This window comes from Phragmites australis, chromosome 15, assembly GCF_958298935.1.
Source record: "Phragmites australis chromosome 15, lpPhrAust1.1, whole genome shotgun sequence".
NCBI lineage: Eukaryota > Viridiplantae > Streptophyta > Magnoliopsida > Poales > Poaceae > Phragmites > Phragmites australis.
Window position 1 is genome coordinate 29,281,000 of NC_084935.1, and position 13,726 is coordinate 29,294,725.

At 44.3% G+C, this 13,726-nt stretch overlaps 2 protein-coding genes across 2 annotated transcripts; both read right to left on the reverse strand.

The window, feature by feature from the left end:
- Positions 1–2,294: 2,294 nt before the first annotated feature.
- LOC133892286 (uncharacterized) lies at positions 2,295–3,470 on the reverse strand. The gene is made up of 3 exons (XM_062332971.1): positions 3,201–3,470; positions 3,002–3,112; positions 2,295–2,513 (listed from the first exon to the last, which is right to left on the reverse strand). The coding sequence occupies exons 1-3, from the start codon at positions 3,468–3,470 to the stop codon at positions 2,295–2,297; spliced, it is 600 nt and encodes a 199-aa protein (XP_062188955.1).
- An 864-nt stretch (positions 3,471–4,334) lies between these two features.
- Positions 4,335–4,874, reverse strand: LOC133892287 (transcription factor HBP-1a-like). The gene has a single exon (XM_062332972.1). The coding sequence runs from the start codon at positions 4,872–4,874 to the stop codon at positions 4,335–4,337; it is 540 nt and encodes a 179-aa protein (XP_062188956.1).
- Positions 4,875–13,726: the final 8,852 nt, after the last annotated feature.

The window sequence follows — 13,726 nt, forward strand, 5'->3', positions numbered from 1 at the left end:
CCCAAGCATCACCATCCTTCCTTCCTTGTCAGATTCAGGAAAAAAGCAGGGCAAAAATCCAAACTGCTGGTAGAAACAAATTTAGTAGAGGCGAACGTAACCCAAGATCCATCCGACTGCGTGCCAACGGATGAGGGCTCTAAAGCGCCACCGGGTTGCAGCATCTCGGGAACCGAGATTGAAACAGAGACCGATCGAGATCCACCGAGATAGAGCAGCGGCCAGCAATCGGGGCGGTGCTCCCCCGATTCAGCAGAGCAATCACAACCAAAGAAACAGCAAGAGAAGCACATCGCGCAGTGAAACCAAAAGGGAACAAACCAGATCGGCCCGGGACGAGAGGAAGGAACGACGGGGGGCGAGGGAGAGAGGCTGCGCCTGCGCCGATGAGGTCGGGGGCGGAGGCGAGGGGTTTATATGGTGCGCGAGGTGGGGGCACGACGAAGCGAAACCCTAGGTAGCACTAGCTGCTGGTTGAGGCCCATGGGCCTTCCTTTTGATGGACCTCGCTTTACGTAGCCAGAGGCCGAAGGCCCAATCCTATAGCATGTCATCTTTGAGTAGCCTGTCGTCCTTCCACCCAGCAATATAATTATAGAATTGTAAAATTTCTAAACGAATATATATATATATATATAATTTTTTATATAAAACTTAAAATTAAAAAAAATAGAGGATGATCATGGTAGTGCAGGTGGTGTATGAACTAATGTTGGGTTGAAAAAAATCGAGCCTTCCATTCGGGCGTCCAACCCATGTATGTAGTACTTATATTGGCGTCGTAACAACCTCATGCTATTTATGGAAAACCTGATGCTTGGATAGCGTTTTGGCCTAGTCTAGCACGAATTTTTATGGCCATGGGATCAACACCATGATTCGCGCGGGGTGCTTAGTCTTCGAGTCCAGTGAGTCTCCGTCAAGCTTTGGAATAAGGTTTTAGGATTTGGGATGTAATTTTTCACTAGGGAGAGTGGTGGGCTCAGAGAGGGAAGGTATTGGCGTAAGGTGGGCCTAGCTGTGGTGGCAGGGCGAGGCGATGGTGACGTCACCGGTTGAGGTGCAAAGGATGATCGGTGGGCAGGATTGGGAGGGGGGCGATGATGTCGACGATGATGGTGACGGACGAGGAGGTGGTGGGAGTGACAGTGAGACCCTACCCAACCGTGGCAAGGTAGTGGCATAGGTGAATGGTGGCGGGGGCACGGAGGTCAGACAAAGAAAAAGATAGTGGGTCGTTGGATCGGGCATAAAACTAGTGCTGAGCCGACTGACACTAGACGTACCCGCTATTGAGATGCTTAAATTCAGACGTCAATGTAAATAGCATTTTGCCCGTGCGTTGTAACGGGAGACAAAATTTTTGTACAAACTCTTGAACCATGAATCAGATATAGAACTTTCTCAAAGAACAAAGTTAGATACCAACACAAACACTGTTATGCAAAAGTAGATGATCGATCAAGCCATGTCCATAACTAAAGGTTTAAATATAATGCTCCATCTCTAAAGGAGCAACTACTATTATATATGAGGTTTTGTGAATGTTGGTTAACAAACTAAGATATGGGTACATATTTAAAGAATTGTTATCTTGACGGTTTTGTGATGATGAAGGAAAGTCATAGCGATGATGGTGCTATGTATATTGATCAATCAAGGTGATATTTTGGCTCCTGCAGCACATGAGAATAAGTCAATTGGAGATATGAACAACAAATGATTGAATATCATAGCCAGTCATCTTTAATGCTCTTTTAACAGCTAGCGCTTCATAGCCCATGTCCATTAATATTGATATAGCTTCATCTGGTACTTGAAGTTAATTTTATATGCATTTAGCAAAATACAAAAGTGGCATTGGTTAGCTGAACATGCAATATGATAAAGCACTAAGAAGCATCAACATTTGTTAACTTTAGTAAAAAAAAAAGAATCATTGCAGTGAAGTTTGAACAGTTCCCCTGTTGCTGCAACCACAAATTGCACATACTCTTCGATGACACGACCGGCACAGAAAATGTCACGACAGAAGAAAATGCAAGATAACTATTGCAACAAAAACGACATGATACCTGTGATGCAAGATCATCAATAGTTAGCCGAGACCACTATTTTTGCCCCCACTCTTCTCACATTTATCAATCTATTTTGCATAAAATGTTTAGCATGCGAAAGCCTGTAGTCTAGGACTGGGAAAAAATAAAATAATTACATAAAAAGCATGAAAGATAGAAAGTACTAATGGCAAATCGCTGGGCTTAACGATTGAAAAAGAGTGAAAGGGTCTTACATCAAAGTTTCCCAGCAGTCCTATGTCTAACTGAAGGTGCTTCACTCATATTTTGTGTGCTATTCTCATCAATATGATCTGAATCTTCAGAAGCATCACCATCACCATCAGATTCAAACTTCGGCGAACGGGGTTCTGCAATTTCCTTTCCAGGTTTGTTGCGAGTTGCTTCATCAATGGTGGCACCTGCTCCACCTCTAAAATCACAATCTGCTGCGTCCTATCAATTGAAAATGAAGAAGCGTATATGATGCACACAAAGAGAACAAGAAATAGAAGAAACGAATTTGGACGCAAAGAAAGCAAACATTTTAGAATTCTTTTGGAAACTCAAGTTTAAATTCTTCTGATTTTCTTCTTTTATCCCAACCCACCAGGCTTCAGAAAATACAATATGCCAAGAGACAATTTCAGAATCACTACTCTGCACATCTTGCCATTCCTGAACATGAATTGTATTGCTTCGTAAAAAAAAATAAAGTAGCAAATGCATAGCCGATGAATTTTTGTGGTGTACAACAAATTTAAGTTTGTAATTGCAGTATTAGACAATCATGTGTGTACATCTAATCGGTAAAAATGTGAGCTCTTTATTTTTTTTTACGAAGCAACGGAGGGTAAAAATGTGAGCTTTGCATAACTGCAAAATGCAACAACAATTCTACCTAACCGATGCACCTAATTGAGAGCTAATACTCACACACTCACCGGGCTCTTGAAGATGTCCTCACAGACCATGCCCTTGGCCGAGCTCATCATCTGCAACGTCAGGTATTTGTTCATGGGGTAAACGTGCGTCCTGAACAGCTCCATCCTTCCCTGCAACCACCACAAATCCGCACACCACCTACGATAATGGCCTTGAGCACCTCGTTGCTGAAGGAGGGGAGCACCTTTGTCATCATACTTGAGGCCGAGGGAGGTGAAGATGGTCGACCTTCTGTAGGTCATGGGGATATCGAAGATGAAGGGGTTCTGGAGCCACAGCATGAGGAAGGGGGGTTCCCTCGCTGACGGTCTCCGAGAGGCACCCCAGGAAGCGGTCGAAGATGACAGTGTGCTCGCTGCCATCGACAGTGTAGAGGGATGGGGAGAGGAGGGAGGTTGCGGCACCGAGCCCCGCTGCTGCCTTCGTGATGTTGGTCAGGAACGACACCACCGCGGGATTGCAGGCCATAGCATCTTGCGGCGGTGGTGAGCGGCAGGCTCAAAGTGCCGTAGACCTCAACGGATCGAGCTCATCGACATCGGCTTGAGGTCCAGAGGACGCGGGGAAGGCTGGCATGGCGATGCGGAGGGTACGCAACGGGTGCTGAGGACAACGTGGCGCACGCGGCGAGCATGGAGGATGGCATCGCGCATGGGCCTTGGCCCCGTGGATCCCCGCCGCACGCGCCCGATCCAACCGCTGATGACGCTCCACGCATGGATCCGCCGCTGGAGGATGCTCTGGCCACGTGCAGGAGGAGGTGCGAGGGGAGGGGCGGCGCGGGGGTCGAAGAGGGAGGAGCGAAGGAGGAGAGGGAAAGCAGTGGCACTACGGCACTGGAGGAGGTGAAGCCTCCTCCTCCGTCTCCGCTCGTCCAGCCACCACTCCTCGTCCACTCGTCTAGCCGGTGCATCTGACCGCCCCTAGCTCAGGGGCCATCGGATCTGGCTGCCCTCGATGCGCGTCGTGGGACAGAGAGAGAGGGGGGGGGCGGAGGAGGGATACGCGGTGGCATGGCTGTGCGAGGGCAGGAGGGCACGATTGCGGTGGCGCTGGGCGAGGGCAAGAGAGCGCGGGCGTGTGGATGAAGCGCACGGGCGTCCGATCGGGTGAACGAACGATAGTGCGAGCGAGAGGACGGGAAGAGGAATTTGGCAGGCTGACGGAACACGTCTTATAGCTTATAGCTTTTTTATAAGTAGGAGAGATGACATAACATTCATAGCACAGAGCAACACTGGACTACAGACATGACACGACACGACACAGCTCCTCCGCCCCGAAAGGCAAAACTCCTCAAGCCTGCTTTGCTGCCATTCCATTTCTCCGTTGTCACAACGTCATCAGCGACGATGCCACGCCGCCACCGGCCAGCGGCGGCGGGGGCACAACCGCCGGCGCGCGTCCTCCGCCGCCGATGCTCGGCGCCGTCCGCGCGAGGCGGGCACGTGCCAGCGCGAGCAGCACGACGGCCTGCCTCTGCGCCTCTCCCAGCCGGCGCCGCAGCGCACCGGCCTCCGCGCGGAGCCTCGCGCCGTCGCACTGCACGGATAGCGCTCGGGCCGCCGCGGCGTCCGCTCTCGCCGCCAGCGCGCGCCTCTCCGCCCGGAGCGCCTCCACGGCGCGCTCGAGCTCCTCCGTCCGCTGCCGCCTCCGCGCGCGCGACCGACGCGCCGACTCCCGGTTCGATATCTTCCGCAGCAGCAGCCGCATCTGCTGCTCCTCCTCTTCGCCGTCAGCCTTGGCCGACACGTCCACCGGCGACGAGACACCGCCAGCACCGGACGTCGTCGTATCGAAGCCGAAGCCGACGTCCATGCCTTGCAGCCCGGCGCTGAAGTCGAGCTGCATGGCCTCGTTCAGGGACAGCATTGCGCGATCACGTAGATGCAGTTGAGAACTAGGGGGGGGGGGGGGAGTGAGGAAGATGGAAAAATTAAGGTGATGGAGACGAAGAAGCGGAAGCTGATCCCATTTTGTAGGCGCGCATTGTCACTGACGACACTCTCTTTGGGCCTCACCAAACGTATCGCAGCTGCAAGATCAACCAAGTATTATCGCTTTTGCTTAGCCCTCGACACCTGGCTTAATTCTAAGCACTCCTCCAAAGCGTCAATCCCCCGTGGGATCGAGCTTAAGCTTAGCTTATTTGGCAGAGTTCCCTAATCAGTTATCAGAGTAAAATTAGTATAAGTTCTACTGAACGATAGTTGATAAAATCAGCTCCTCTAATTTATTTTCCTTATATAATTACTTTTTCTATATAGTTTATCTAGAGAATCATTTTTAGCTCCAGAATTACATCCCTAAAGAATTACTTACCGTATAGAATTTGGATAAAAAAAGTCTATCAAACATACTCCTTAATTACTTGCCACGTGGATGAATGGACCTGCTTAATTTGTGCGAGTGTGGTTAAGGGTACTGCTCACGCTGATCCGAAAGGAGGAGGAGACAGGAAGGAAGCAAGCGGAAAGGCTCTTTGATTTGCTCGTCAACTAAAACTAGTCCTTGCGAAAAGCTCAGCGCGTCATTTGATCATCGGGTGCGATAGAGATACCTTTTCTCGACTATTCATTAGATTCGTTCTTCGGGGATTTTCCCTTGCATGTTTTTCACCTCGAAAACATATATAATATAGCCATGGATCAATTCGATGCATGATGATCCAAGTGCATTAGCTAAAAATCATCCAATCGCATGCAGTACTCTCATCTTGTTTCTTCCGCTGGAACTTGGAACCTTCGCTCGATATCGAGACAGAGCAAGAGGTAGTAGAATGGTAGCATGCATGGAAGCTTCTTCAAAGTTTTTGCCTTTCTGAAGCTGCTACTTTTTGTTTCCCCCCTTTTCTGATTTTCCCTCGTGCTATCTTTTCCTGACGATAGGTGAACCAGGAAAGCAGATATCGAGGGCCATGCATGCAGATGCATGAAGTCGACACACGACTGGCGGTTGAGTTCGTTGCTCTCTTTTAGCTGCAAAAGCCTTCATGGCTCCGTCTTTTTTTTCTCTTTTAGCTGCCGTTTCGACACGCGTCTTCACCTCAGCCTTTGCTTAACACTCCCACTAGTAGATGCGAGTATGCGACGATGACGGTTCTGGGAGGCTTCGAGGTCAGGTGTGTGCTTTGCAACGCTCATGCCTCCATCTTCTTTTCTCTTTTAGCTGCCGTTTCGACACGCGTCTTCAGTTCTCGTCGTGAAACCTGTATACCAGTCCTAGACTCTACACTAGTGCTCGTATTTATAAAATAATAACGTCGTGTTAGTACAAAGATTCGAAGTTATATTTTCTTCGTCTAAAATACAAAATTGATCTGTCTTGATCTGTCATCTATCGATACCTCTTCTTCTATTCTAATAACATACTCTAAATTCTTATACTAACCACAGAAACATAATATAATGTGCCGTAGGATCGAGTTTCTTTGAATTGTATTTACAAATATATTCTGAATATAAAATCTCTAATAGAAACGGTCTCTTGATTCTTCTCCTCTCGCTACAGCGGCAGATGGAGACTCGAGAAGCGAACTGTCGATCTAGCATTCCAACGCCGATTCCGATGATCCTCCTCTCCTATGGTGCGCCGGAGGGAGAGGAGACCCGAGCTTTCGACGACCAGTGTAGATAACGAGCTAGTAGTAGCTTTGTTTTAGGCTTGTGAACCATAATTACGTCTTAATTTATAAAATCGTTAGCTCTAGTATCAAACACCACCTTAAGCAGAAGTATATGGATATACTAACATTCGCAGATGCCTTAGTGACCTATGAGGAGCGTGATGTAGGCCGTATGTGGCGACAGCCTTCACCTTGTCCTTTGCGCCTTCTTAGGATTGAATTAGAAGATATGGAGGGAGGTTAGGCCGGAAGTGGGAATTATCATCACACGTAGTATAAGACTCGCCTTTGAATTATATGACGCAACATAAGATGGGATCGTAACCATGGGTTGGTTGGGGTTTCCGATCAGAGCGAGGGGAGAGGGAAACTGACTCCTCTCTTTCTCGGTCACGTTAGGGAGCACGTCTGATCACAAGGCCAAGATCAATTTCAATAAGGCTTCCTCTATTCCAGATCCATGGCATGGGGTTTTTTTTTCCATCCCTTCCTCCCTTGGTGACAACGCTGGCACCAGCGGCGGTGTCCCATCCATCGGATCGACGGTGAGGTTTTCTCTGTCTGGAGTTTGGTTGTTTCCCCTTTGGGTATTGGATGTTCTGGGGTGTTGATTCCTTCAGTGTCATCACCGGATTTGAGTTCTGGGCTAGTGAATCGACGATTGGAGGCGCCAGCGACATGATTCCGGGTGGTCGTGTTGGTCCTGCACCGATGGCAATGCCGAATGCGAGGTCCTGGCTGGAAGAAAAGGAGGACAATCGATGTGCCACAGGGATGAGAACGTCTTGCGGTGAACGCCAATGTTTTGGAGTTGCTTAGATGACCTTGCTAGGCTAGTGACTTCCATATGCGACGTCGTTCCTCCATCAAAGCACCTCGTGGTGGCTGGATGAGAAACACAGAGATCGGAAGCAGGAGAAGTAGGGATGCAGACTGGACAAATATTTTTCAACCGTCCAAAGAGATTTGAATTAAATACGGGATGATTGGTATACTTGTCCTCCATTGTTCGATATTACCTGTGTTCAACTCTGAATCCGAGAAAAAATGTAAGATAGGATACAAGATGACTGATATCCGTCTGAAGTATCTGAATGTTACGTGTTATAAGAAAATCTATTGTAATTTCACTTAAAAATATAATAATATATAGTTAGATATCACACATTCGTAGACAAATAATATTGCATGCTCTTGTTTTTACATCTCAAAGATTACTCTCTTTGTGCTTACTTTGATTGCATCCCTATACTGTTTAATATGTTGTGTGTGGATGCAAATAAAGTAAAAAAATTCATCTGTTCGACTAACTGAATCTGACTATCCGCTCCGACTCCGACTCTAAGAAAAAAATATAGGATAGGATACAATATGAAGAAATAATTATCCGACATATGTGTGTCCAACTCTGACTTTGAGAAAAAATATAGGATATGATATAGGAAAAGCTATATCCGTCCGTATCTAATCCGATTACACCCATAGGGAGAAGACCACCTTGCGCGGCTTTTATGATATTTTGTTGTTTGCTAGGGTGTCTGTAAGGAACCGTTCAAACAATATTTTAATTAATCATTAAATCGATCATTTACTTAATCACAACTTCAACGATTAACTAAAATATTATTTCGTTAGTCTCAGCATATATTTTGTGTTTAAGATCGGAACACGTGCATTTCTAATATGTAACATCACAACACAACTTAATAAGAGCGAGTAATTAATATTAAATTACAAGTTCTTAAGTATTTACCAAGTTATTATAGTTTACAGCAAAACAGAGCTACGAGAAGATAAAAACCGACTCAACTCCTAACCAACAAAAGAAACTACGCAACGGAAGACTAGACTGCAAAAATGGATGAAGTCATATGCACTTAGACTTCACCCTAGAAGCGCGACCTCCAAATAGTTACCTACTCATTTCCACCACCACCCTCGTCAGGCATAAAGTAGCCAATGACCAACTCCTCCTCGCTAGCAACACCTAAAAAAGAAATATGAGTTCGAAAGCACTCACAAGACTTAATTCATCATAGACACTTATAAATAGCCCGACTCTAAGGATTATATATTTTGATATTAACAAGAAAAAGTCACATGGTTAAATAAATTTTATACGCGAAAGCAAATTTAACATACACATGTGTGAGCATCTATACTTGACCAAAGTAACATACTAGCCCATAAACATCAACTGAATATAATGTAAATAAACTATAAGAACAATGTCTATAAAACACCATCTCAACCCGTCAACCACATCAATCAACATTCGTAACTCTACGACTTTTGCAAATGGACAGAAGCATGCTCATGACCGAGAACACGATATTTCAAAATATTTTTACACCATGCAGGGGTACTCCTTTACCTAGACAACTTGAAGATCATATGGCTTGCACGATCACACAAGTCCATATAAAGTGTACTCATGTCAACATTTTTCAATAAGTCCCGATCGTTTGATCATGCATCGATAAGTGCGGGGGTTATCTAGAACTACTCCCAAAGCAAAATAGATATCCCAATCGGTCTCATATCCAACACCATCAACCCATACGCCAAAATTCATAGCTACAAAGGTAATCGGCTTATCGTTCTCATATGCGACATGTAGTAAGCACGGAAAATGTTAAAGTCAACTGCAACAACGATTGATGCTTAAACGATGCAAGCGGTATACGATGTCTGGGTCCCTCACCTGACCTACCCAGGGGAACTCCACATCCGGATAGGACAAACACCCTAACATTATCTACATCTCGTCTCATCCTCACCACTCATCCAACCAACATCATCAACCAATCATTATGATCATTGTGCACATAATTAAAGTCTATGCTCACGAACAATGAAATATTTCATCGCTCGACTTCTACCGATGACCTAAGCACATGCTAAGCATCACGAATGATATTTTAAATTAGATAACACCATATTAAACCCAAAATACAAAGATATAGATCAACAATTATTCAATATAGGAGAATTAGTGCATCAACGTAGATTCTACCCATCATAAACCTAACATCGACTCATCATCTTGTAAATATACATAAATCATAGCTTATCACATTAGACACATATGATCTAAAGTACTGGAAGAAATATATTTAGATGCTTACCTTGCTGCTCAGGTGACCGCCTAATACTACTCGCGTAATACTTGTAGAATTCTGGTAGATTGGCATCGCTTTCAACCGCGGTCGAGTCATGTGCCGTTTCTTTGTTCACTATATAAGAATGCGTGCAATAATGAGCATGAATGAAGTGCAAAAAAGGATGCCTCCATATGCATATGATGAAATACCATAAACCAGGCTTTATAAAGCAAGAAAATATCTTTCCTAGATAACACTAAACATAACATGAATTGACCAAGGTGTTTCATAATTTTAGGATATTGTATTAATTAATTGTGATCTAATCAAATCGAAATGTATTGAATTAATTAATTTTAAAAAGTATTTCCTTGAGTTCCAACATTTTTAACATGTAGTTCATCCTCTTAGGAAGCTAATGCAACTAGTTTTATGATTTTTTGGAGTTCGCATGAACTAATTATGAAATTTACAAGCTATCAGCACAAAATAAAAAGGTCTGATGAACAGTAACTACAGAGTCTCTGGATTTTTCTTTGAACTTTACGGACTAGGGAGTCTAAAAAAATCTCTGGACACTCTGGATTTATCTGGACTCTTTGGATTTTTATCCAGTCTTTCTGGATTTCTACAGAAAGCAATTCTTAATGGGAAAAAATTGTCGGCTTGATTGCGAGTCTCTCTAAACCAAAGGGGAATATATTTGAGAGAGTTTATAAGTCTAGAACTTATTCAACAACCTAGCAACTCGATTACTAACTCAAATCTCACCTGAATCCTCTAAATTGCTCCGAAGTTCAAGAATTCAAGAACTTCACAACCCTAACTCAAAATTTCAAAATCCAACCATCCAAACTGTGGATTCTTGATATAGATACCTAGGGAACTTACCCAAGGGTCCTTGCCGAGGTTGATGTTCATCGGATGATGAAGTAAACGGAGGAAATCGCTCGGGGAAAAGGAAGAACGCTGGTGCTACTCGTTCTTCAACCAAGAACACAAAAAGATATCAAAATTGGCTTGAATCCTTCGGAAAAACGAAAATGAATTGGATGGATGGGAAGCTCATGAGCTAAGGAATGCGTGGATAGCACATGCATACCTCGACTTCAATTCTTGAGGGAGAAATCCGAGGGAGAAGAGAGAGCATAAGAGGGGAGTGACAGGGGGAGCTCCTCTCCTTGTCTTGTCCGGTTGAGGGAGAGAGGCAGCACGAGAGTGGAGTGAGGGAGAAAGAGAGGGAGTGGGCTGCTGCCCAAGTGGAGAGAAGGAGAGAGTGGTTAGCCCACTCTGGTGGGGCCCATGTGCTAGAGAAAGAGTCTATGTTAACTGTGAATTCTATTTTTTTTCTCTCTCGAATTTCTTTCTCTCATCCAACTGACTCAAATCTAAATGCTCTGATGTGCCAAAATAAATTGTCCTAAACTTAATCATGATCTTAATGGCACATAATTAGACTTAACCGGTTCGTATTTCAAACCAGCAATGATAAATATTTACCACTACTAATTCTTAAAAAGATGTGCATAAAAAGGCATGCCTTTATTAATCAACGATGATAATATTTATCTCTGTCGGTTCGTAAACTACACCGAGGGAGCAATAATTGAGGACGATCAACCAACAATGTTAATTATGATCATTCTCGGTTCATATTCCTAACTGGCAGTGATAATTTTTCTATAGATTGGACATGTCTCCCTCAACTGCACCTATCGCTCATTTCTCTCTCTCCTAAAAGCCGCTCTTGAGGGATAGTGGCAGTCGAAGTGGAGCGGTGGTCACCGGCTGTCTCTACTGTGGCTGCCTCTACCTCTCGTACTCGGTTTCAACACCACTCGCACGAGCTCCTCGCCGTAGCCACCGTTCATCGAGGTCGACTTATGTTGTCTCCTCATCTCCTCTCCCCGCGGTCTCCTCTCACCGTCTCCTCATCTCCTCTCACCGCCACCTCGCGATGTTCATCTAGCCCACAATCTCTCGAGCCAATGCACGGCTACGCGCCTTCTTCGTCTCCTCATATCCTCTCTCCACATCTTTACCGTGTGATTGTTGTGTGAAGATGGTTATAGCAATAGATAAATATAAAGGAATGGCAAAAGGCACGTCTCCTTCTCCGTTTGAGTATTAAAAATTGTGCTTTTGTCGTTTGTATAGACTTAATGTTGCCACTATCGTACAGTCGGAACGTCTGAAGACCACGCAAGATGTATAACGGATGGTGTAAGGCTGTAGCAGCAGCTTCACAATATCCATGTCTATTTGTAGATTTAGGTATAAAATACTCTACATCGAACATTTCAGCATGAGGGCTTCTGTCTTAAGTTTGATGTAAGACAAATCCCCATACTAAAGAATTTGCGGTAGAGTATTTTTGCACATTTGAAAAGGTTATTACTGCGGTTAAAAAACTAGCAGTGATGTCAATTTTGAACCAGTAGTGATGACCTTTTCTGTAGTAGGGACAAATCTTCCAATTTGTACCATGTTTAAGAAATGAGCTGGTCATGTTCATGTGGTTAGTAGAACCATCCACCTCAACACCATATTCAACTAGATGCCAGCACTGCAAATACACGCGACGACAAGGTAGACATGCTAGAGAGAGTGGTGGTGCAGGTGGAGAGATATGAGGTGGCAACGATAGAGGCACGATAGACATGCCTCGAGAGGAGCGGCGGTGTGTGACAACTTGCAGTGATGACACATGATACAAAAGTGACCAAGAGCAGGCTGTGGTGCCTAGACCCTCTAAGCACCTTGATTTGGGTCAAGTGATGGTCATAAAATTGAGGTCATCCAGAGAGACAGTAGGTAAGGAATAATGGCTAGATAGGAAGAAGGTTTTAGCAAGAAATAGTAGTCCACGCCTAGCCCGACCACTTTGGGGATTTTTTCTAGGGCTTGGCTTTACAGGGGTGATGATTTGGGCTGACTTTGACCTATAGGCGATCTCACAACACTCGTTGTGATCTAGTATATTTGCCACCTTCTATTCCTGTCTCAATTCGTAGCGACATCAATGAGCGAACGCGTGATGAGTGACAAGAATATGTATGCAACAATATGTTGTGCTGAGGTGGATGCATTTGCTGACCATGTGAGCATGGTCAAAGACCCGTTGCTTAGACATGGTGCAAATTAAATGACTACTATAAATTATATGTTTCAAACTGATAGTTGTCTTTAAAGGTAGTTCAAAGTGCATTTACAAGTTATTTATACTTGTCAGTTACAATATTTTTGCACCTCTTACAAGTGGCAGTTTATGGCTTCATTTATGTACTAATCCCTCCGATCACAAATAATACATGACGGTTTGGACAAGGTCCGATCAAACTTTAGAAACTTTAGAAATTTGCACAGAAGGTCTTAGAATTGCCTCTAGTATTTTTAGATTTTTTGTGATTTTTTTGAATTATTTGAATTCAAATTCTAAAACCAGTCAAATTCAAAATGCGGTGCGTATCGAATTGACCTGTTTTCGAGAATATTGAGCGGTTTTCAACGGTTTTGTGAACCCTATTCGAGAGGCGAGCTGTCGATCTAAAGTTCCAACACCGGTTCTGATGGTCCCCTCTCCTCTGGCGCGTCAGAGGGAGAGGACACCCGAGCTTTCGGCGGCAAGTGTAGATAATGAGTTGGATGGTTTATGACTCCATTTATGTACTGCTCCTTCCGGTCACAAATAATACATGATGTTTTGGATAAGATCCGATCGAACTTTAGAAACTTTAACCATTAATAACTTTTAAACATGAAAATCATATATGTGGATCTGCCTTCATACTCCCATAATCTCGTAAACTTACTAGATTTTATAAACACATTTTAGCTAAAAAATAGTGATCAAATGTGCACATAGAAGATCATATCATGTCCAAATCATCAAGTATTTTTGACTGGACTGAATATTTACAAGCCAGTTAATTAGACTACAAGTATGTCCTACAAATAGCTTACCTTCCAATAGGGATTTATTTCTTTCTTCCTAG